The sequence below is a fragment of the Patiria miniata genome, unplaced genomic scaffold, assembly GCF_015706575.1.
Source record: "Patiria miniata isolate m_02_andy unplaced genomic scaffold, ASM1570657v1 HiC_scaffold_6, whole genome shotgun sequence".
NCBI lineage: Eukaryota > Metazoa > Echinodermata > Asteroidea > Valvatida > Asterinidae > Patiria > Patiria miniata.
Window position 1 is genome coordinate 2,233,892 of NW_024037073.1, and position 23,072 is coordinate 2,256,963.

General features: G+C 42.7%; 1 protein-coding gene across 1 annotated transcript in view; it reads right to left on the bottom strand.

The window, feature by feature from the left end:
* Positions 1-23,072, bottom strand: part of LOC119742720 (baculoviral IAP repeat-containing protein 6-like) — a 74,040-nt gene that overhangs the window by 37,793 nt on the left and 13,175 nt on the right. Inside the window, exons 10-30 of the mRNA XM_038218884.1 lie at positions 22,538-22,651; positions 20,490-22,085; positions 19,443-19,671; positions 18,251-18,405; positions 16,995-17,378; positions 16,201-16,366; positions 14,974-15,144; positions 13,899-14,027; positions 11,998-12,252; positions 11,191-11,525; positions 10,237-10,394; positions 9,248-9,520; positions 8,197-8,308; positions 7,658-7,872; positions 6,897-7,256; positions 5,992-6,225; positions 4,969-5,150; positions 3,950-4,089; positions 2,947-3,099; positions 1,891-2,051; positions 956-1,060 (exon numbers count right to left, since the gene is read on the bottom strand). Coding sequence (XP_038074812.1) covers positions 956-1,060; positions 1,891-2,051; positions 2,947-3,099; positions 3,950-4,089; positions 4,969-5,150; positions 5,992-6,225; positions 6,897-7,256; positions 7,658-7,872; positions 8,197-8,308; positions 9,248-9,520; positions 10,237-10,394; positions 11,191-11,525; positions 11,998-12,252; positions 13,899-14,027; positions 14,974-15,144; positions 16,201-16,366; positions 16,995-17,378; positions 18,251-18,405; positions 19,443-19,671; positions 20,490-22,085; positions 22,538-22,651 — 5,627 coding nt within the window. The remainder of the gene's footprint in view (positions 1-955; positions 1,061-1,890; positions 2,052-2,946; positions 3,100-3,949; positions 4,090-4,968; positions 5,151-5,991; positions 6,226-6,896; positions 7,257-7,657; positions 7,873-8,196; positions 8,309-9,247; positions 9,521-10,236; positions 10,395-11,190; positions 11,526-11,997; positions 12,253-13,898; positions 14,028-14,973; positions 15,145-16,200; positions 16,367-16,994; positions 17,379-18,250; positions 18,406-19,442; positions 19,672-20,489; positions 22,086-22,537; positions 22,652-23,072) is intronic.

The window sequence follows — 23,072 nt, forward strand, 5'->3', positions numbered from 1 at the left end:
CATTCCCCTAGGATATCAAGACAGATGAAAGTCAGAAGTGCAGAGCTGAAAACTGGACTTAAAATGCGTAATGCTGTCACTCTATTTTACACATGGTAAACCTTAAATAAACTAAATAAATCATGTGCTTAATATAGCGTATTTTTATCTCAAAGGGGTTTATCAGCTTTCCATTGATACCTTATTTGCAAACCTGCATTCACAGATGTCCGAGGATCATTGATTTTAAAACAGTAGGAAACAACCACCTTTATCCTAGTTGGGCTGATTCTGAGCAGTGACGTGAACTATATAATAATAATTATAGCAACAATTTGGGAGGCTAATCATCCTTACTCGCAGCTGAGAAGCTGAATTGTGAAGGACGCGGCTACAACGTGGTCGAGCTGCAGGCATGTAAAGGCGCCTTTGGCAGCCAGCTAAATCGACCCATATATGAGCACCGCCACAGATCGAGTTTGATTTTTTTCGGAGGGAGGTAAACCGGAGGGCCCGGAGAAAAATCCTCGTGGCACAGGAGAGAATCAACACACAACTCTACTCAAATGTGGTCCCAGCCGGGAACGAACCAGGGTCACAGTGGTGAGAGGTGAGCGCTTTACACACTAGCCACCCACGCCACCCAAACAATGTACCATCTGTGTGGACAGTATCTTGAGAGTAGAGGTCAACAAATTCCACAGAGTTACCCACTGTTCAGCCAGCTCATGTCGGTGTCATATGAAAATCTGACTTCTGTGAAAATCGGACTCCTTTTCCCTATTATTGGTTAATCCCTCACACGTGACCAGTCACTCTCTTCATTAACATACTTATGCATGCGCAATACTACAAACGGGTCCATATTTCATGGAGTCTGATATTCACGCTTCACCGGCACTAAAATCTGCTAAACTTCGCAATCAATAGTGCTGTGTCCTGTATATTTGTTCAATCCACGGCTGGCCGTCTTTACCTTGGATGCATGTTGTTGAAGTTTCTTCTTAAGATGCACTTGGACAGCGGGGTCTGCTTCCTTGCCTCCTTCCGCCATCTTGGCCTGTATTGCTTTATGCATATTCTGAAAGTCAGGACAAGGCACCAGCCCAATTAAGCATTACAAACAATTGCAGGTTATGAAAGGAAAGGAAAGCGTAATGTCTGTGACAGAGCAATGAACCATATATATCTAATTAATGAATCAGAGAAATGATCCAAAACTCCTACAGGGCGAGTCAGAATGATCTGGACATAAGTTCACCATTTTTTTATATGGCACATTGAATATATTCACATGAATGGTTATTACCTTGTCTTCCACAGGAATTTTGAATTTTTCAAATTAGTGGCTGTGGTGAGGAGTTACGCCATTTTCATTGAAGTGGCTCATTTTCCAGTCTGCACATGGAATTGGCTTTGCATATTTTAAAATTTGTCAATAACTTCAAGTGAGTCAGTCACCATGACTAGGTTTTTATTTGTTATTACACTGCTTCCTATCAGTACGCGATATCAATAAATTTGTTGAACCATGGAACCGTGGTCAGTGTCTTTTTAGCGTGTGTTCTTTGCTAGCGCTTTTCTTCAGAATGGTACAATGAATATACATGAAACGTTCACCAAATATTTCCAAAATACCAGCCTATAACATATCTCATTTGCACTTGTTTTGATAATTGGTACATATTTTTAACATTTTCTTTAATTTGAGTCCAAATCATTCTGACTCACCCTGTAGTCTGTAATCTCCTTGACCATTACTAGATGATACAAAAATACACTTTTAAGGTTTATTCACTGAGCTCTTAAAAGCTCTGTAAAGCAAATTACATTATGCTAGAATTGTCCTTAAACATGTCAATAAAATGCAATACTGCAAGAAGATGGGGGGGGGGTATTTTGTTTTCTTACCTGTAGCTTGGCTAGTTGTTCCTTGTGCAGCAGCAGACGTTGTTTTAGTTTGCTCTGGACGCGCACCTGGCAGCCGCCCTTAGATGCCTGGGCAGAGGGTCCCACCACGACTAAGGGGGTGCTCGCCATGAAATTCCAACGGGCGCTCGTTGAAGAGGAACCTACAAAATAAACATTGAAACATGAGCTTACTGGGAGTTGCTCTATTTCACATAAAAATGTGGCGTTTTCAATTTGATTCTATTCAATGCAGAATTCATTTCTATTCAGCCGTTGGCAAAAGTAGAAATCAAAGATGCATGTAAGTTTAGATTCGGGAGAAATCTAAGAAATAAGGTTATATAGGAAAAAAATGTTTAACTTTTTAAAATTGCAGATACTTTGAACTTAAAAAAGTGTTGGATATAGGATGAGTTGAATAAACATGATTTCAGGTCATCAATATCAATTAAAATTCAATATTCTCTTAAACATCTGTCTACAATTCACAGTTGGCAAAAGACCCATTTCAAAAATATAACTGATATCATACACACACAAGAAAAATTCTATGGCCATATCCCCTGAAAATCTAACTTTAAAAAAAAATTAAGATCTTTAAAACATTGGTGAAATAATTATAATAATAATAATAACAATGAACTTGCTTAAGTGCCTTTTCCCAAGGATACAAAGTGCATACAAGAAATAAGAAACTTAATGTGTGAAGAGGTAAGAAATGAAAATTACAATTTCAAAAAATTACAAGTTTTAGATCAACTGAAGTTTCAGCAAGTGTTTTTCAGACAGTGTTATAGCCGAGTCTGTTACAAGTCCTTAAAGTCCTCACAAGCCCTCAAAAGTTCTAAAAAGTCCATCACAAGTCCATCACAGGTCATCCAGTCCCAAGCCATAAATAACTTTAATCAACTATCAAAGACATTCCTTTGTTATTGTTCACCCTATTGCTTGTGACCTGACTTGTGAAAAAAAATAGATTAGTTGTGACTCGACTTGTGATGGATTCGACGACAGCACTTGTTTCAGAAGTACTCTACTGAGAAACGGTTGTCTTACTTCGCTCTCTGTCCTTCCCATGAGCCTTTGGGGCAGCAGTTGCCCCAGCAACATCGTCCTGGTCGTCGGTAGAGGTGCTCGCTGCGGCTGTATGATCCAGGGTGCGAGACAGGAACAGCAACACCCAACCAATCAGGGCAAGGTCTAGTGAACCTGAAAAAAGAAAAAAAGTGTAGAGTACTTTATAGAAGCACTGCATCAAATCTTGAGGCGTTTTCAAAATCTAGGCTCCATATCAGTTTCCCACTTTTGGGACTCTGACTCAGTGTAAGCCCGCGTGGACTTAAGAACCAGTGATGAAGCAAGAGCTGGTGGCAAAGATGGGGTTTCCAAAACGTCTCATAGGACATTTTGAAGTGCCAGATGTAGAATCCGTGCACAAATTCACTAACAATTAAAATCAGCACCCAGCACTGTTATTGAAGGACGACCGACCGCCATCTTGTCTTGTACACCCTGGTACACATAGATTACATAAATGGTGAAGTGTATGCGTAAACCAGTGAAGTGTCCTTCTCACAATCTCTGTATGTTACACAGCACCCTCTATAGGGTCCAATCGTATAACATCAAAGTACCACCTGACCATCCGGTTTGCCCGTGACCAGCCACCATTGCAGTAGGCAAGCGTTTGGTTAGCAACCATGCCGTGCATTGTAGAGTAGACAGTAGCACTTTATTTTCACGTCAAATAACCGTGGATTCTTTATCGAATGGCATAATGGTCACTGTGTCGTGTACGGTTGTCATAATCGTACCAACTGAACAGTGGGTGTTGGCTCCGCATTTTTCTTACAGTTTTTGCCATCCATTACAGCTTTGAAGGCTTGCCTGCTACCAACTGCGCACAAGGCTATACGATCTTTGCCTACTACAATGGCGACGCTGACTTTCCGGTACCCGAATGTATGCCCAGTCACATGGTTCAGTGAGAGAGCCCTATTGTTCACGCATGGTGCCATGTCCATGTCCTGTTTCCTGACCTCTTGTGGAATCCACTTACCCCCAGTACCGGCCTGCATGGAGCCGTCCAGTAACGGGGCCATCAGTCTGGCTAGTAGATTCAGAAGACTCTCCAAGACGTTGGCCGAGTTGTTGGAGGCGAGAGATTTCTGGCCGAGGTACGCCAGCAGGATGAACACTCTGCCAAGCAAACAGGAAAAAAGTAGTCAGTATAAAATATGAGCTCCAATGGGCTCTGTGCACAAGTCCCCCCCCAACGGTGAGAAAGGGAGAGTTGGGGGAGACCACTGGGAGGGACATTGGAATGCATTGCTGATGACGCCTGATGCTCACCTGAAGATGCTACGGCATTGAGCATATTCAGAATAAGATTAGCCGTGCCTACTTTGCATTATGTGCGCCGTTACACATTGGTCACAAGTAACAGAGGTTGGTTCATGAGTGGTCTAAAAGTGCATTCTACTTTTTTCATGCACGGAGTCAATACTTGTATCGAGATCTTATGACTTGATTAAAGATTGACAGACTTGTGACTGACTTGTGAGGACTTGATTTTGACTCTGCTATCTTATGACACTTTGGAAATGCAAAACTCAAGTCAAGTCATTCTAAGGCAGTGAGTTGAGGCAAGTCATTAGCATAACACAGAGTCAAATCACATTCTTGCTAGAATCAAGTTAGCTCTAATTCAGTATCACAAAGTGAGTCTGCTTGAAGTTGCAGCATAATTGTTTTACGTTTCTGGTATAGGGTTGATAATTTCTGAAATGATAGTATGAAGTAGAAGCCTGTGGTACAACATTATTACTGTGTGCCTTGTAAGCACATGCCTGCTCACTGCACTTGAAGTTCCTCACTGTGAAGTTAAAGCTTGGAAGTAGTCCAACAATAATTTTCTAAATTTTAAAGGACTTGAGCCTTTGACTCAGTACAGCAGACCTGAGTCGAGTCAAGTCGTTTGCCTATGACTGGAGTCAAAATGATCAGGTCATTGACTCAAGTCATTACGACTCTGGCAAAGAGATAAACCTAGTGAAGGAACTATCTTGACCCGCCCACCTGTCCTGGGGAAACACAGCGGTCTGCTCAGATGAGAAGAATTCTTGGAGCGATGAGGCCAGGAACTCCCCCCACCAGGGCTGGCTGCTGCAGACACGGACTAGCAGCGTCCCGGTACGAAGACGGAGGGACGGAGTGCCCATAACGCAAAGGTTCCTGAATAAAGATTTGCAGGCTGTCTCCTGTCAAAAAGAGATCGTTTGATACACAAAAATGTTAGTCCAAAATAACAGAATTCTGTTTTTACTAAGTGTCAATGAAATTGAGGATTAACAGGGGGAGACATTTGTATGACCATATACAGAGATACATTTTAGGCTTTGCTTATTTTTTAGTTGAACTTTTCAAGACTTTGGTTGTGCCTGTCATTGTTCCAAACAAAGGTTTGGATTGGTTTGTTGTTGGTTCAAGAAAGCTAAAAGGAAAGGAGATTAAATGTTTGTCAGCTCAATTTATTATTCATAATTTATTAGGAGTTTTTTTTAAAAGGCGCATAGCAGTTTGAAGAGTCAAACAATTTGCATTTCATGAATATGTTAAGTGGGGCTAATAACTGTTAAGAATGGGGAAAATGACGCTTATGACAGGAATTTCATCTGTGCTCTGTTGTGTTGTGAGCAAATAAAAGTCTTTCACCAATCAAATTTCAAACAGAAAGAACAAATACAATGAAGAAAATACTTTTGTAATCTCCGTTTAAAAGTGTCAACAATGCAGTTGCATACATTTAATGTTAAACTTTGCATTCTAAAGGAATTCACACACATTTACTGGAGATCTATGACAATGGACACGTGTCAAGCATTTTCTTGCGCCCGAGTTAACATGTTTTTGGTCATCACTTTGACGTTACAAACATGTTTTTAAATATGATGATGAAAACATACCCCCGATTACCCTAAAAGCCCAAATCAACAGTGCCTTCCGGAGTTCTTGCGCAAAGCCTCAAACACTGCGCAAAAGTACCCCTTCATTGGTAAAAACGACAAATAGTGCCGCTATTGAAGGACACTCTAGCATTACCTGTAGAACCCTTTGCAGACTGGCCGGCAGAGTCGTGTTGGTGTTGGTCAGACTCAGAAGCGTGTCCAGTAAGTATTCTGACAGAAGACGAAGCTGGTCCGTAGACGCCTCCTTGATAGTTGATGTGGAGCTCAGGTCTGGTTTCTGCCTCTCAGGGGCTCCTTCCTCACAGTGCTGCAGACGGGTGATGGTCCGCTGGACCGCGTTCAGCTGGGTCTGCAGCTGGATGCATTCCTAAGACCAAAACAAAATGTGTGTTTACAATAACACCTTAAAAATTACCCAGGTAGGTAAGTAGGAAAATAATTTTATTTTGTAACTTTTTACGTTTGCTTGTCGATATTTTAAACTTATTTTGTTTATTTTAGTGTACTTGTAATGGTATTCCGTTTAACTAACCTATTTATTGTTTAATTAGCCAATAACACACACAAACATCTTCGTAAACACCGGCAATCGTGGACCCCCCATTGTCAGTAATCCTCATTCCTTTGTTTGTACTCTTTAGCAACAGCTCTCATTGGTTTTGAACACGAATTTCAATCGTGGACTATCGGTCAATCGTGGACGTATTGTTTGTGCCCTAACCCTTCTGTCCTAGGTCCACGATTGCCGGTGTTTACATACACAAAATCGCACTGGAAAGATTTTTTTTCAAAATATACTTATTTTAAATTTGTGGCCAAATGTGGCATTAAAAAGGCATTCAACAAATCAATTAAGTGAGGACGGAAATAATTGAAATAATTAGATGGAAATAAAACAAGCCCTATGATATCAATATCCATGCTGCTAGGCCCTATGATGTTAGATTGTGGACATCTTCTAAAACCGATAAATCAGCTCACTGTACACATAGAGCTGAGACCAACTATAAAAGGTAGGGGTAAGCTCTTAGTACCTACCTCATATGACTGTCGGACCTCTTTACAAGTCTCACTTCTCTCCTCTTTCAACTGCGGCGGGAACGGCGTCCCTCCAGCAGACGGCGACAAGTCCGCCGCCTGCAGTAGTCGCTGCAGCCTGCTACAGGCCAGACTGTAGCGGCACTGGATGTCTTCTTGCACTGCTAGTGCCATGGTAAGGAACTGCTCCTGTTGGATCAGGTGGTGGTTGCGGGAGGCTGCTGATACCGAGTCGTCACCGGTATCTGGTGCGCGCTGCAGCCCGTTCTCAAACGGGAAGACGTAGGTGTGCCCATAGAAGACACCCAAAGGGATCTTGGAGCGCACCGTGTTACCTCCGTAGCGTCCAACAATGGTAAGCTGTCAACAAAAATGGTGCAAATTCAATATTAGGTTTTTGCCCTTGACCTGCATATTTTTATAAACACTGTACACTCAATTATGCCCAGAGTGATTTTAAGAAAACAATTCACAAACCACTCGGGTGGGACTCGAACCCATGACCTCTTGCTTACTAGTGCAGACGTCCTACCACTTGACCCCAGGCTTGCCAGGGTCGGCTGGCTGGTTCGAACCTTTATGGTGTGATGGGGGCAGAGGTCATGGAGCCGCTTAGCGCGGAAATCTTTTGCTTAGCATAGAAATAAAAAAGCCGTAAAAAAGCCGTAAATTCAACAAAATATGAAAGTAGAAGGGGACCAAAAAATAATGTTAGAACTGATGAGATATTTTTCTAGATCATACTTTTGTTACAGCCCTACCTTGAGAAACCGACAGGAGGCCGGGGGTAGCAAATCATTCATGACCAGATCTCGGGAGTTGATGTCCAGCGCTACAGCCAACCTACGGCCGTCTAGTTCCTCGCTCTTTGTCCACACGTCCACCGACAGTGAGGCCAGGTCTGAGCAGGCCGGAATGAAGATGTCGGTCAACAGGACTGCTTGGCCAAAATCCAGCACAGCAAATCGCCTTGCTCCTGTGGAGAAGAAAACAATTAATGTAAAATCTCAAATTAGAGGTTAAAACCTTTTCTTATCATTGAAGGCACTTCGGAACATTGATAATAACCCGGAAACAAACCCATTGATATAATGAGAAAAACCCGTACACGAACTGGTGTATGAGTAAATGGTATGCCTTGCCAACCCCTGTTTGATTGGATCAGGTTCCACGGGTAGGTGAGGCAATAGTGTGAAAGACCTTAGCATTTCGAATCCCATTCATAAACTGCCAGTATTGGCAATCAACAGACACATTTTCAAAACTTTCAAGAAATAAAGTTGCATGAAGCGAGTCTTACCCGAGTGCATTCTGTCGACAATCAGCACATGAGACGGGGGAGGGTTGAGGAGATTCCTCACTAGCAGCGGGTTGCTTGGCATCACGTCGGGACCCAACTTGGAACCATCTCCCTAGAAGTCAGAAGCAAGCACAAGGAATGATTTGTTGGTTTTAAAGCTCTCATTTAATACTCTCATGTTATTTGGGTAAAAATTATCTGAGTTTGTAAGCTAATATTACCACTTGTCCAAAATGTTCAATTATTCTGATCATCAAATCTTACTAGCCTTTTTTGAGATATGACGGACATAACAGGGGGGAGCTATTGGTTTGAGTAATTGGGTAAATACAAAAGAATTTAATCAATTTCAATAGCGCCCTCAAATTGTGTCCAACACATCTCAAAAGACTAACTGGTGATGTAAGTTTTTGGTATGGATCTTACTGACACTACCCAATGTTTTGTTTACTGCGCACTGACCAGCAAAGCCACACCAAACAAATGATACCGGACAGATGACACATAGTGACACCACCATGATCATGATATGACAATAGACACGAGGCATGACATGTGACATGACACTGCCTTGAAACATGACATGGTTACATGCTAATCTGCATGACACAAGGAATGACATGTGTCATGATGGTGACATGACACATTACATGATAGTGTCATTACACATATCACAATTTTTACATGACATGTGAAATGAAACTGCCTTGACATGTGACATGGTTACATAACTTGTGGCATGACACATGGCATGATAGTGACATGACACATTTCATGATGGTGACATTACACATGACTTTGACATGATGTGAAATGGCACTGCCTTGACACGTGACATGGTTATGTGACAAGTGGCATGACAATGACAAGACATTCGAATGAGTAGGACATTATATGACAGTGTTAATACAAGTATTATGACTTTTACATAACATGTGAAATGACACTGCCTTAACATATGACGTGGTTAAATGACATGTGACATGGCTATGTGACAAGTGGCTTGACAATGACCAGATACACTAATCTATTTGGGGGAATGAGCAACTACCTTTGTCTTTCCTTTCTCAGGAGTTCCCTTGCCTTTCTCCAGTCCTGGAAACACGCCGTACCCAAACATGTCCCCGTAGTCCCACCCACCAGGGGGCGGCGGCACTGACAGGAACCCCATACTCTCATTGGGCGGGGTCAGGGGCGGGGTCATAAAGAAGGGTGTGTTCTTGGGCGTGGCTGGGAGGAACTCCCCATACATGTGGTTGCTGGGCATGCTGTTGGCCGTGGAGGAGGCGCTGGTCTCCTGTAGCTTCTGCTCCAATTTCTGTTTCTAAATTTGGAAATATCAGATATTTAACAAATGTTAGTATTATTTCATTCGGCAAAGGAATAACATAAGCAAAGGTACATAGGATCATTTGCTTTTTGATTATTTGTTTTTTTCTTTCGAAACAACAAAATTGCGCAAAATCTTAAGGGTGCATAACAACCAACTTGTTGAAATTTCAGCTCAGGCAATACTATACATTTTGAGAAAACAGAGAAAAGGTATGCACAATTTTTGGGGTCTCGCAGCTCGACTCTATTGCCAACTTACGTAAGAAACTGTGACCGCGGCCACATTTCTTAAACCACCCTCAATGACTATTTTCTTCTGAATGATACAATTTTTAGGCGGAATAATTTCACAGGGTATTTGGTACCAGTCCTATCTTCACTTTAAACAAGTATTTCTCGTTAAATCTGCAGATACATTTCCGGGAATTTGCAAGTGTTTCTACGTGCCTTTAAAGATAACTTAAAACTTAACAGAGAAAACTTAACCAAGAAAATCAAGCAGGTAAGTGTGCATTACGTTGAAACAAAACCTAAGAACTGCCTTGTCTTTGTGCAATAGGAGTAAAGTTTGATGCTAAAATGTCTTTTGTGTACACATGTTGCATATTTATCACAGCTTTAATTGGTCAAAAACAAAAAGGTGCAGGGCCTAAGGTTCGGTCCATTGGACCATGGCATTCGATTATAACTGTGTATAGTGAGACCGACCTGCTGGTTCAGTTTGATGAGCGTCTGCGTCTTGTGCTGCAGCAGCTGTAGTTGCTGCTCGGCTGAGGCCATGGTCGCTGACAGGGAGGAGGTGAGAGATTCCGGCATGGTTGGGTTACCGGTGTTGATGGCTACCGAGCCCTGGACACTCTCCGCACCTGGGATAGACAAAGATTAGAAAAACAGGGGATAAAATTATGGTCCAACATTGGACCTTAACCGATCATATATTACACTTGTACGAACAAATTTTGTAAAATGTTTGCAAGAAACAAAAAAAAAAGATTATTTCAAGTTCTCATTTTTCCTTAGCACTGTCGGCAACTGCGTCCCAATGCAAAATACAGCAAATCCAGCATTTTAACTTCTATTGGTTTGTTGTCCTTCTTTATGTTTGAAATAATCTGTTATTTGTCACCTATGTATTTAAGGCATGCTCCTATAAGTTCAACTTTTAGAAATCATGACTCAATCTTAAAGTATGACTTTGTGCCAATTTCATATTTTGCTCTTATAACGAAATAAACATTTTCGAATTGAATTGAATAGACAAATGTACCAATCGAGCCTGCTAAATGTAATAAAATGCAACAACTTTTAATAATGATGGAGACTTGTAATGCGCCATGTCTGTCACATAATGACACTCCTGGCGCAGCATTATTACCCTGCTCATTGGGCCAATAAAACATTCCAAAGACCATCTCAGCTCCCTGGGGAGTATACAGCTCAAAGCTGCCATTTCGGCGCAAAGCAGCTAAAATCAACCACAATAACCATCTCTTGCCCCAAATGTCTCTGCCCTCACAGGTACCCATTTACTCCTGTACACAAAGTCCCTTGTCCAAGGGCACACGCACCATAGCCAAAGGTTTTTACCACCGTTAAGGTAAAAACCACCCCAAAATAGTCTTAAAAAATAAGTTCAATGACTAGTCGAGATTAAAAGCTTACCTGATCCGACACGTTCAACGTGGGTCCCATCACTGGTACTACAGCAGACAAAATGCAGCGGCTCCACCTCTAGCAGACCCCTCATGAAGTGAGTGCCGCTCAGCGGGCTTCGGGCAGGGTCGCTGCTCAGCTTGGCACCCCCTTGGGCACTACCACCGATATCTGGCAAATCGCTGCTAAAACCCGAGGCCGGGATGTTGTAGTGGTGTGGGAACGTCAAGGGGACGGTGCTTGAGGCTCCAGAGGAGGCAGAGCTTGTTTTGGGGGCGGGGCTTATGACGGGCGGCTCCATGTCAAACAGGATGGGATCCAGCGGGGTCCCGAACAGCCCAAACCTGGTGGGAAATATAGGTTTTAAACACTGTGAATGGGGTAAAATTCATGGGTGGTGCTTGGGGCAGTGCTTGGGGCTCCAGAGGAGGCGGAACCTGTTTGGGGGCGGGGCTTATGACGGGCGGCTCCATGTCAAACAGGACGGGATCCAGCGGGGTCCCGAATAGCCCAAACCTGGTGGGAAATATAGGTTTAAAACACTGTGAATGGGGTAAATTTCATGGGTGGTGCTTGGGGCAGTGCTTGGGGCTCCAGAGGAGGCGGAACCTGTTTGGGGGCGGGGCTTATTATGGACGGCTCCATGTCAAACAGGATGGGATCCAGCGGCATCCCGAACAGCCCAAAGGTTTAAAACACTGTGAATGGGGTAAATTTCATGGGCGGTGCTTAGGGCTCCAGAGGAGGCGGAACCTGTTTGAGAGCGGGGCTCATGACTGGATGTGGGTGTGGCTAATGGTTAAATCCGAAACTCACTTTGCTCTGAGAACTGCGTGCTCAGGCAGCGTCCTGTCGGCCAACTCCGAGGCCGTCTCCATGAGCAAGCGATGGCATGCCTGGGCGGTTATCTCAGGGTCCTGCTGCTTGACCATGCCCATCATGGAGAAGAACCAATGCATGGAGCCAGAGGACACACAGGATGGTAAGGAGGGTAGGATGCTAAGGAGGCTCTGCAGGAGGGATAACTTGAAGCTTAGATAGGTGCTGGGGTCTGGACTGCGCTTGGCACATCTGAAAACAAAATAAGACAAAGCAATTACCAGGTGCATAAAATCTTATACCGAATCTTACACAATTGACCTATCACAATTTGCGAGCTAGCCACGCCCCTTAGGCCAAAAAAAAAAAGTCTCCGGTTTCTGGTATGGAGCTTGCCCCAAAAGTGGTGCGGCGACGCGGCTTTTTTTTTTTTTTTACCTGGTTTTTTTTTTTTTTTGGCTTCAAATGTCGGCTGATGACTGCAAATGGTGCCCGACTAAACTTAGTGCAAATATATGGGAGTCCAGAGAGGCCACATAAATCTTATTCTCGATCATAACCCCATCTAAAAACACGTTAAAATTGTGCAGCAGCAGAATTCCAGTCAAACCAGTGAGTTTGGCGGTTTTGAAACATCATCTTGTATTGAAAAAAAAACTTTTTCATTTTGCCGACGCGCATGGCTACGGTGACGCGCGCGCATACCAGAAACCGGAGACTTTTTTTTTTTGGCCTTAGACAACCCTATGGAATTTTGTGAGTTAAATTTTGTTTGTCTCAGATTTTGCGCATTCTGCATCCATTTGTATCTCATGTAATTGGACAATATTTCACAAGCTGCGTAGACGCGATTCTGCCGTTATAGGTTAATTAATTCTGGACAGTATTGTGTTTAAGTCCACCAAAAGTCATCACAAGTCAGTCACATGTCACCACAAGTCATCTCAAGTCAGTCACATGTCACCACAAGTTAATACAAGTCCACCACAAGTCAAAAGTTATAATCAAGTCAGTCACAAGCCATCACAAGTCACCGCAAGTCATCTCAAGTTTTGACATGTCACCACAAATCATCATGTCACCACAAATCATCATGTCACCACAAGTCAAAGTCACCATAAGTCACCATAAGTCATCACAAGTCATCACAAGTCATCACAAGTCATCACAAGTCATCACAAGTCACCATATGTCAGAAAAAGTCATCATATGTCACAAGTCATCACATAGCACAAAATGTCATCACAAGTCATCCCAAGTCATAACGTCACCACAAGTCATCATGTGTCACCACAAGTCATCACATTTCATCACACGTCACCGCAATAATCACAAGTCATCACATGTTACCACAAGTCACCACAAGTCATCACATGTCTCCACAAGTCATCACATGTCACCACACGCCATCACAACTCATTCACACGTTGTCCAATCTCAAGCCCAGTCACTGTCCATTCAAATGAAATGTGAAAAGGGCATCATCCCTTTGTCACTGCTGAACCCCGAATATGTGGCCTGACTTGTGAATAGACTTGTGACTTAATTTGTGATTGACTTGATTACAATTCTGTCAACGAGTTCTCCAGTCTCAAACAAAATGTGACAGAAAGTATTTGTTTGTTATTGTTGATCCCATTTAGTGACCGAATCTGTGAATTACTTTGACTCCACTACAGCTCTGTCTTAGGATAATGTTTGAAGCGAGAAAGGTGTGAGTTGCCCTCAACTTGTCCGAAAATCCACATTGGGGCAGCCGCTTCGTACAATAGCTAGCACAGTGCTTTTCGCCCTTAGCAGGGGCCTCCGTGAATGTTCAGTGATAGCGTGCTCTGATCGGTTTATACACAGACTCTTTGGTAGATTCCTTGATATGTGTTTTGTGTGGATGAACTCACCCCATGCATAGTGCAAGGAACTGGCTGCATTTATGTGCTATGCTCCTGTTTGCTGAGATGTAACACGCCTGGACAAGATCGCCAATGTTGGCCAGGGCGGTGCCTACAAGGTTGGTGCACTCGACCACTCTGAAAGATCAAAAACAGAGACATAAACAGAATGGATGAAGTTTCTTACCACAATTTGAAAGCAACTGAGCTACAAAGTACAACTGAAATTTCACAGTACAGAACTGCTGTTTCAGACAGTGCAGGAATTTTGCTAAATGTGAATATATTTTCATTAAAGAGTCATTTAAAGGCATATAGGATCATTTGAATTTATCCTAAATGCAACCTACCAAATTATTATCAAAAACTTGCTTGGATTAAACATTGTACTGGTACTAAACATCCCGTGAAATTATTCAGTCCGACTTGCTGTCATTTAGAAGAAATCTAGCAATGTAGGTGATTTCCAACAATCATTCAGTTGATTGATATTTGGAAATACAGAGTGCTATGGACGAAATTCGGTTTCGTGATCAAAAAGATGTGCGCGGTTCTTCACTGTTTTCTCGAAAAGTATGATATCTATTGAGCTGAACCTTCAACAGGTTAGGTTTTTTTAACATTCTTCTTTGGATTTTGAGTGGTGTTTTCGCTGGAAACGAACAAAATGCATGAAAAGCAAATGATCCTATATGCCTTTAAGATGACCCAAATAGCATTTGGTGTCAGATACTGACTGGACTTTTGAGGTGTTCTGATTCAGATTCATCTATGTCAGAACTCAGAATTCTCAGAAATTATCTGTCACTTTTATTTAAGGCTGCAGTCTTTCATGTAAAAAGCACTCGCAATTGTCAATGAAAACAAAAACATTTAAACATTTTTTAGACAGCTGGAACCTGATCACAGAGAAGGAAGCTCAATTTTTTTTCTCTCAACGACTCATCAATCATTGAGCTTAACTGATACAAAACGCATCTTAAATTTTCACATAAACCACAAAGGGACACTGACTAGGTACATTTTAATAATTGTTTTAAAGTTGAACAAAGAAATTGTTCTGTTAATTAGAATCTTGTTTTACCTGAAGGGTTCACATATATGAACGCTGGCGACCCAACACAGCACGTCCAGACAGACCTGCTGGAAATGTTGCCATGTTGTCATATCCTGTGGCGGGGGAACCAGACCCATCACGCTCAGCACCAGACTCTTCTGGAATTGCATGGATTCTAGCATCCCAACGCGCTGCAGTCTGTAATATCAAACAAAAAAAGAAGTTATGGAGAGATATGTAGAATAAACACAAAATGTCATGTGACAAATCAGTTCAACTTTCTAGAATTCTCTTTTGCAACTTATGAAAAATCTTCACATTGTGAACATTTTTGGTACCACATTTTAGTTGTACCGCATAAAATCTGTTTTGGACTTTACAACAAACACAGGGAGTAAAGGTTTCTTTACTTGCCCTTGTGCAGAAAAATCACATTTAATTGTCATTTTCTAAAAATCTTGATATTCACCATGTGAAGGTTTTTTGCAGATCACATCAAAATTGTTCATATCAAGACAATTTACAAACTTTTGTAAAATCAGACTTTTCTATGACTCTGCGCGCAACCAATATCAATGAGAGAAAAAAATGAATAATGAAAAGGTTTACACGGAAAAAGCCAATAAAATGTTTCTTTCTAAAAAGTAACAAAGACAGAGGACAAAAACTTCCCGGACAATTTACACCAATGCTGGAATGAAACTGCACAAGGTTCGAGTCCCTGTTTGATCAAGTAAAATAGGCCGATCCATTAACCCTAACCCTCCTCAATCCTCCAAATTTTGGAGGATTGAGGTTGAATGGCAAAAAAAAGTGTCAGTTGATTTTTGAGGATGCATTGTGTGGAGTTCGTAGACTGTACCCAGCATTGTTTATGTTCAGCCCTGCACAATTGAGCCCTGCATTATGCTCGATATCATCCGCACTGCTTCCGAATGTCATCAGCGCTGCCTTAACCTTTTACAGTGATTGTTGGAGCATTTTGGTCACCCCTCCCCTTAACAAATTACGTCCTGCCCCAAGACATTTTGACAAATCACAGCTGTGATTCGTTTTTAATATCATATCAATTGCTATCATTTTTATTATAAACCATGTTCAATTCAGCCTTGGCTGCGGGTCATGATTGTATTTTTTAAATAAACCAATTTGAAATGATTAAAAAGAAATGCCCCAAAAAGCATATGACGAGCGCAGCTGGAACATGCAGTGTGGCACTGAAGGGCTCAATGGATCAGTCTATTCCATCCTTACCTATCCCTGTTGAGACTGACTTTCTTGGTTCTACGTATCGTGATTGACAGCTCCTGTATCCAATCACAGCCCCGGTATTTGTCGGTATCCTTCCTGAGGGCCGTTACCAGCCGCTCTGTGGCGCTGGCCGGGGGGGTGTTCTGCAGCAGCGATATCAGATGAGAGCCTGTGGCAAAGGGAAACCGAACAGCATCTTCAAATATCCTTGATAATTCTCATGATTTACGAGGCGGATTGTCGCCTCGCAGGGGAGTAAACTGCTTTGATCTGATGATCCAGGATGAATTCACACACCCACACACAGAGAAAAGCTGCTTTATAGAACAGAGGTCAAAGGGAAGGGGGTAGGTCTATTAAGAGATAAGCCATTACTTGGACCTTAACTGGAAATAAAAATGGAGGTTGATGTCATTCTTGGTACTTGCGATGGATCACATGTCATCAGAAGTCATCACAAGACCATCACAATTCAATCGCAAGGCCACTTGTGATCTCCTTGTGACCAGACTTATGATCTCCTTGTGATTCATTACAGGTACCTCGACTACAACACTGGTTGAGAGAGTGGCGTAGAGCAATGGGTGGTGGGGGGTAAACAAAGGAGGGGTATAAATCGAGGTACCTGCTCAACGCGCTCTCTGCTCACGACCCGCTTGCACGTGGTGCACTGTATGCGGATGTGGCTTAAACCATCAGTCACAGGCTGTTTCTCAAACCCCAGCTTGTCTTCGTCTCCGTCTTCGACCCCCCCCCCTCTCAAATTTGTTTCACTATGCTACTGGGTTGAAGCATACCTTTCTCTTTCCCAGTCTCCTTCGTCTTTGCGCTGCTCTCGCTCTCCGTAGTTTCCATGGCGAATATGTGGAGGAGGAAAGACCTACTCTTGCAGAGCATGAGCTGTCGGCTGGTTAGCGTCACCATACCGTTGTGGCTCGGCATGTCGATGAAACACTCCATGTAACACGGACCGCACAGGATGTCGTCCAGGTGGCTCTGTAGGTAGGCCGAGTGCAGCAAGGCGTCCCCATTGAACAAGTCGGGCTCAGGACCGGGTGCCTGTGACGGCTCGGTCATGTCCACGTCGATGTTCTGGACTTTGGGCTCCGAGGAAGAAGCCTCCATGTTGAAGTCTATCTTGGCGTCCACGGGTGTAGACTTGATGTTCATGGAGTCTTTTTCTGTTCATTTACAAAATGTAACCAAAAAAATCAACCATTTTTTTCCTGAATCTTGCATTCACTACTCATGAATGATGGTACATTGATGAAGTTGAATTAATGAAATTTAGAAGCAGACTTTGCAGATACAACTTGCCATTTTGGATATATTGAAAATAGTAGCACAGGCCTGAAAGACTTTAATTTGGCATTAACAAATATGAGGTCAAATTTGATGTAAATTTCATAGAAACTTTTGACACATTTGTAATTATGTGACCTTTGAACACTCTGAAACCTGTTCTACATATGCGACACATTAACTAACATTTCAGTCTTTCGCATAATCAGCTACAAATGGACAGAAACTATTTCCATTTTTCTAACAGCAAACAGGAGTAAAAATCGTTGTATGGGTTCATTCCAGTTATAGCCTGCATCCAGATTCACAGGAATAACCTGATTTGTGGATATTCAAGTAACGTTTCTGATCGTCGGGGAAACATTGCCATGACTGCTCCCAACCCCCTTCCAACTTTTTTTTTGTATCAGATAAAGCAAGGGGAGCGTGACCTGGTGTTAGGGTTTGTGACTCATGATCAGAGGGTCAGGTTAAAATCCAGCTGCTGGTCATATGGTGTGTCCATGGGCAAGCCAATTTACCCCAATTGTCTCTCTCCATTCAGGAGAATAAATGGTCACCGGCATTAGTCAGGGAGTAACCTGTGACAATCGGCATCTCATCAGGGGAAATAACAAATATTCCAAGTTGTAGCATGCCGAGCAAACCGGGGATAAACACCGCAATGTTGAGCCAAATTGACTCAAAACAGACTTTCAGGAACATTTCAGATGTGTTTTAGCAAAACGGGGAAGCACTTTCTGTCACAAACCTTTCTTGCCTTGGGTCCCGCTTTGCTTCAGGAGAGTCAGATAAATCCTAGGAGCCGACGGACAACTGGAGTGAAGATTAAACTTGACGTCAACGTGCCCCACGCAGCAGGATTTGGGAAGGACCAACTCAAACAGGTGCTCCTTCCAACTTGACCTAAAAGTATCAAATGAAAAGTCCCTTGTATTGATTGTGAATTAGTCTATTGGGCTTATCCTGTCACACTCTCATCCTCTTGGCTACCTCAGAGCTTCTAACCCTTGCTCTATGAGCATCATTTTGGGCCAGTTAGCTGGATATGCCAACGCCAAAAAAAAACCAGCACTTCAATATGGAAATTAGTTTTCAGGAAACCACAACCATGAGCGCCTTTTAGGCGGATACCGGCGCTTTACAAATGTTCTTATCACATACGACTGGATGCAGACTGAAACCTTAAATATGTCCCTTCTGTTTTCACAAACAGGACATCTTAGAATCTTAGAAGCTGGGAGGCCATTATCTGTGTTCGTTTTCAGGGGGAATTCTACGCTCTAGTTTCCAAGGTAGCCATCCAAGGTAACCATTTTTAGACTAATATGGATGTTCAATTGTAAGAATCCTATGCATATTTTCTCCAGGTGTATGTACTTCCAAGGTGTAGCATTTTATTCTCAGTACGACAGAGAACACAAACACAAATTTCAGGCCTCACAGTGCCCCTCTTCATCTATATAGGTTTTTTAAATAGATTTTTAAATATCAAAATATAAGTATGTAAAGGCTTTCCAAGTGCGTGAGGTGGCAGAAATACAGTGAATTGCTTACATGTACCTCAAGTTCTCCACACTAGATAAAGTTACCTAAAACCAATTTGACAGAAATTTGCCCAATTCTGAAACACTTGTAAAAAATATATCTTACAGAGGAGTATTGACAGTGTGGTTATTTTGGTATTGTGATAACTTAAACTGTGGGTCAAATGAATTTTCCCAACTTTTCTTTAAAAATTGTTAAAATGTACAGCAGAATAAAAATATAGCTTTTTATGGATAGGTTATTTCAAAAAATACAAAATAAGCTCCTAAGTTGAAATATTGGGTTTTTATAGGTTTTAAAGGTTGGAGGCATGATTTTGTTGTAATGCCTTGTGATGTCAAACTTGCATTCACATTTGCCTTTACGGGATGTAAAATGCTAGTGTTTCTCCTTACCCATCTGGTTGTAGTTTCCAGGTGCGAGTGTGCTGTGTAGCATCGCCTTGCTGCCGTTGGTGCAGATGCTGCGGGTGACGTCGCTGCTGTTGCTCCTGTTGGATCTCCACCCAGCAGGGGGGCACGGTGGCCGAGAATCGCGGCACCAGCGTCTCAAACTGGGTCAGCTGCCACAGGACGCTCAGGTTCTTCATGGAGATGGGCTGGTTGGCTAGGTAGTCATCCACTACTGGAAACATTGAGAGTCGCAAATAAAAGTTGAATGAATTGAATCATCAGATCAGATTCAAACTAGACAGCCAATCCGGCAAGCTCTGGTCGAGTGGAAGAAGTTTGCACTAGTAAGCAGGAGGTTGTGGGTTCAAGTCCAAACGGCATGTCAGCTTATGATTTTCTTTTCTCACAAGTCATTTGAGAGCACTTGAGTATTCAGTGTTATGAAATACATCAGTGAGGGACAAAATGCAATATTAATTTTCATCTCGCCAATGCAAGTTCCATGCTATACATAATTTGAATAATTTTGCTTAAATTTGAATAATGTTGACTAAAAGTCAAATATTTGATTTGACATTTGAGATGCTAAGTTATGCATTTTTTTTTACAATGTATGTTCCCTGTTCACGTATGCGGAGAAGAGTAAATGTATCTTTGAAATAAACCAATGTAAACCACTAATGAAATAACTGTCTCAGATCCATGGCTTATATGACAGTTGCTGATATGACCTATCATGAAATTCTATCATAAATCTTTAAGATAAGATTTTGCACGCATGAAAAGTGAAGAGTGTTTGTTATTTCTCTTTCTTCACGTTATATCAAAAACTACATGCCAACATTATTCATTTGAGGTTGTGTTCGGCATGCAAGTTGAACGTGTGTTGTCGATTCATATTTTTGTGATGTCCACACACACATTCATGGCTATTCATTGCTAACACACATAGTCCTAGGCTAACACATTCTTGCAAAGACTCTGTTTTGAGGCACGTCTCCGCACATTTACAAAAAAGAAAACAAACTTGAAATAGCACTTCTTTCTTACTTTGTTTCTCTTCTGCCGCATCTGTCTCTTCTTCGGCCGCAACCTCCTGCTCAGACATCGCCTTCTTGACTGACTTCCCCCGTCTGAACAATCCATGCGCATTCTTGGCTTGTAGTTGTAAGAACAATATGCGTCCTGATTCCGTACAGACGCAGAGCCTTTCCATCCCAGTGCAATAAGTTAATGCACTGAACCGCTCCGTACCCAAGGGGTGTGGGTGTTTCTGTGGTGTCGGGTGTGTGGCCAATGTCGACCAGGTGTGGATCTCCATGATTCGAAATTTGCCAGTTCTTGTCAGCACGGCGCACGTCCCCAGCTGTTTGTCTTGGGGTTTGCTGTCGGTTTCGTCAAAACTCAACGCCGCCAGTTCTGCAGTAATGGAACCTGTGTCGGCGTTGGGCGGGGCCTCAGATGAAGGAGGGTTCTGATGCGTAGATTCGCCTTCTTCGTCGCTAGTGATGTCGCACAGGGCCACCGGTAACGGGACCAGGGATCGGATGATTTCTTTTGAGGAGGTGATGGTGTGGACAGTGACTGGGTCTTCTTGGAGCACAGTTGCACCGTCTCGCGTTGCGATCCGATAAATCAGAACAAAGCCAAAGTTGCCCTCCACAGTATCTGATGTTGTCTCTCTTGTACTGGAGTTGAAGCAGCCAGCACTGTCATCACCTAATCCCGTCCCCGCCTCATCAGTACTGAAATTGCTGTCCTTATTCAGGTCGTTTTGCTCGTTACATATACTCTCCTTGGCTGAAGTATTGCACTGTGGTTTGGTTACCATTTCAGGATTGTCTAGCTGTCCATCATGGGGTCCTAGTATGACTAGTACATGTTTCTTGTCGGGGCACGGAGCTATGCAAGTCACCCACAAATCGTCGCACTGAGCACACTGCGGCAGCTCTATACACTGCAATGCAGCCTCGCTGGTGCGAAACGGCTTTACGTTCATGCCGTCCACGAGCGTGATGCTTGATGATTGGTCGGCAGTGAGGTCCTCAATCCCGATTGGCTCCTCAACCAATGCCTGTTGCTCCTCCTCCATTTCAAGAATCTGCGACATGTACATCTTAGGTAGCGTCGAGGGCCCAGATTGCGTAGCAAACAACCCTCCCTTGGATTTATCAGTACTTTTCTTGTGGACCGCGACATTTTTAACTAACGGTGGTGCAGCATAGGTAATCAAACACTTGCGATGCTGAGAATCCGAGACTTTCCCAATGCCCTTGGAGTCCACTTCGTCCCCTAGATAGGCATCTGCATACTCAAATGTCCTGTTGGAAATGTCGACACCTAGACCGGCTTCGTCTTCTGGTCCCGTGTCGTCCGTGATACGCATCTTCTCAAACGCGGAGGTGAACGGGTTGCCTTGAGCGGCTGTAGTTGCCGGAGAGGGATCATCTTTGCAGTCCTCAACAGGAATGGTTTTGGCATTGTCTGCATCGTCGGGTTTTCGTATACAGATGGCCGCTACAAGACAAGGGGTGCTGAGAGGGTCCATGGTGTTTAAGTCCGCCGAGCTGGCTGATGGCTCCTTGGGCAAACCTTGAAGGATGCTCACTGACGACACAATGAGGTTGGTGGAGGATTCGGGGCATCCTGTACGAAAAAGAAAACGAAATAAGGAAAATGACAACCAAAATATCCGCTGCAGATGATTTTTGGCACGATGTTTTTTAACCGCCATGACGCACTTAAGTTGTTTGCGTATGTTTTTCGTGTATGATGTTTTTGCGCGTTGCACTTACAGTACACTTTCAAAATTATTTTCCATCTAATTGCATCATGTTCTACAAACAAGCACATGAATTCAAAATGTCTGTGCGCAGGATGGCTTCAAAGTATCTCCGCATGTAAGAATGAGGAGTTAGCGCTCAAGTAATTCAATATAGCTCTATGGGCCTAATGGATCAGTCTAATAACCACAAGGTAAAGAGAGAAAAAATCAATGAGACGTTCTGTAAATCAAAAACATCTTTTGAGTGGATTTCACACAGTGGACGATGTTTCACAATCTTTGAAATCAACATCTCATAGTATTTTATTCTTACCTTTGGGAGTGGGCATCACGCCGGCTTCATCGACATCGGCGTTGCAATGGAGCTCACTGATGTTACGCCAAGCTCCCCCTACCTCAATCACTTCAATCGTGCCGTAGCTCTTGTCTGAGTTTTCAGGAAAAGAAAAAATGTGTTCCCGTTTAAATCAGAATAACGGTCGGTTTGTATTCAGTGCAAAAATGAACCCAACTGCAAATTTGTGAGGTCACTTCAAACTCTCCTACTGTCAATTCATAACAATTGAACACATATCAACTCCAGTGAATTTCGAAGCGACTGTTTTATGATGTCCAAGTCACCCTACATTTGCATTGGTGTGAAGTATAAACGGGACTTTACAAGCCGGAAATAAATAGCAAGATATGTTCCCTCAAATTTCAAAATGCAGTAACTTCACTATATAAGGTACAAGTCAAACATCTCCAATATACCATACCACCGCTAGACTACAAACGCAAAGAGTGATATGTGTTTACGTGTGTGAGTGTTCACGACTTGAGGCCCTCGCCTACAAAGCCGGCGACAG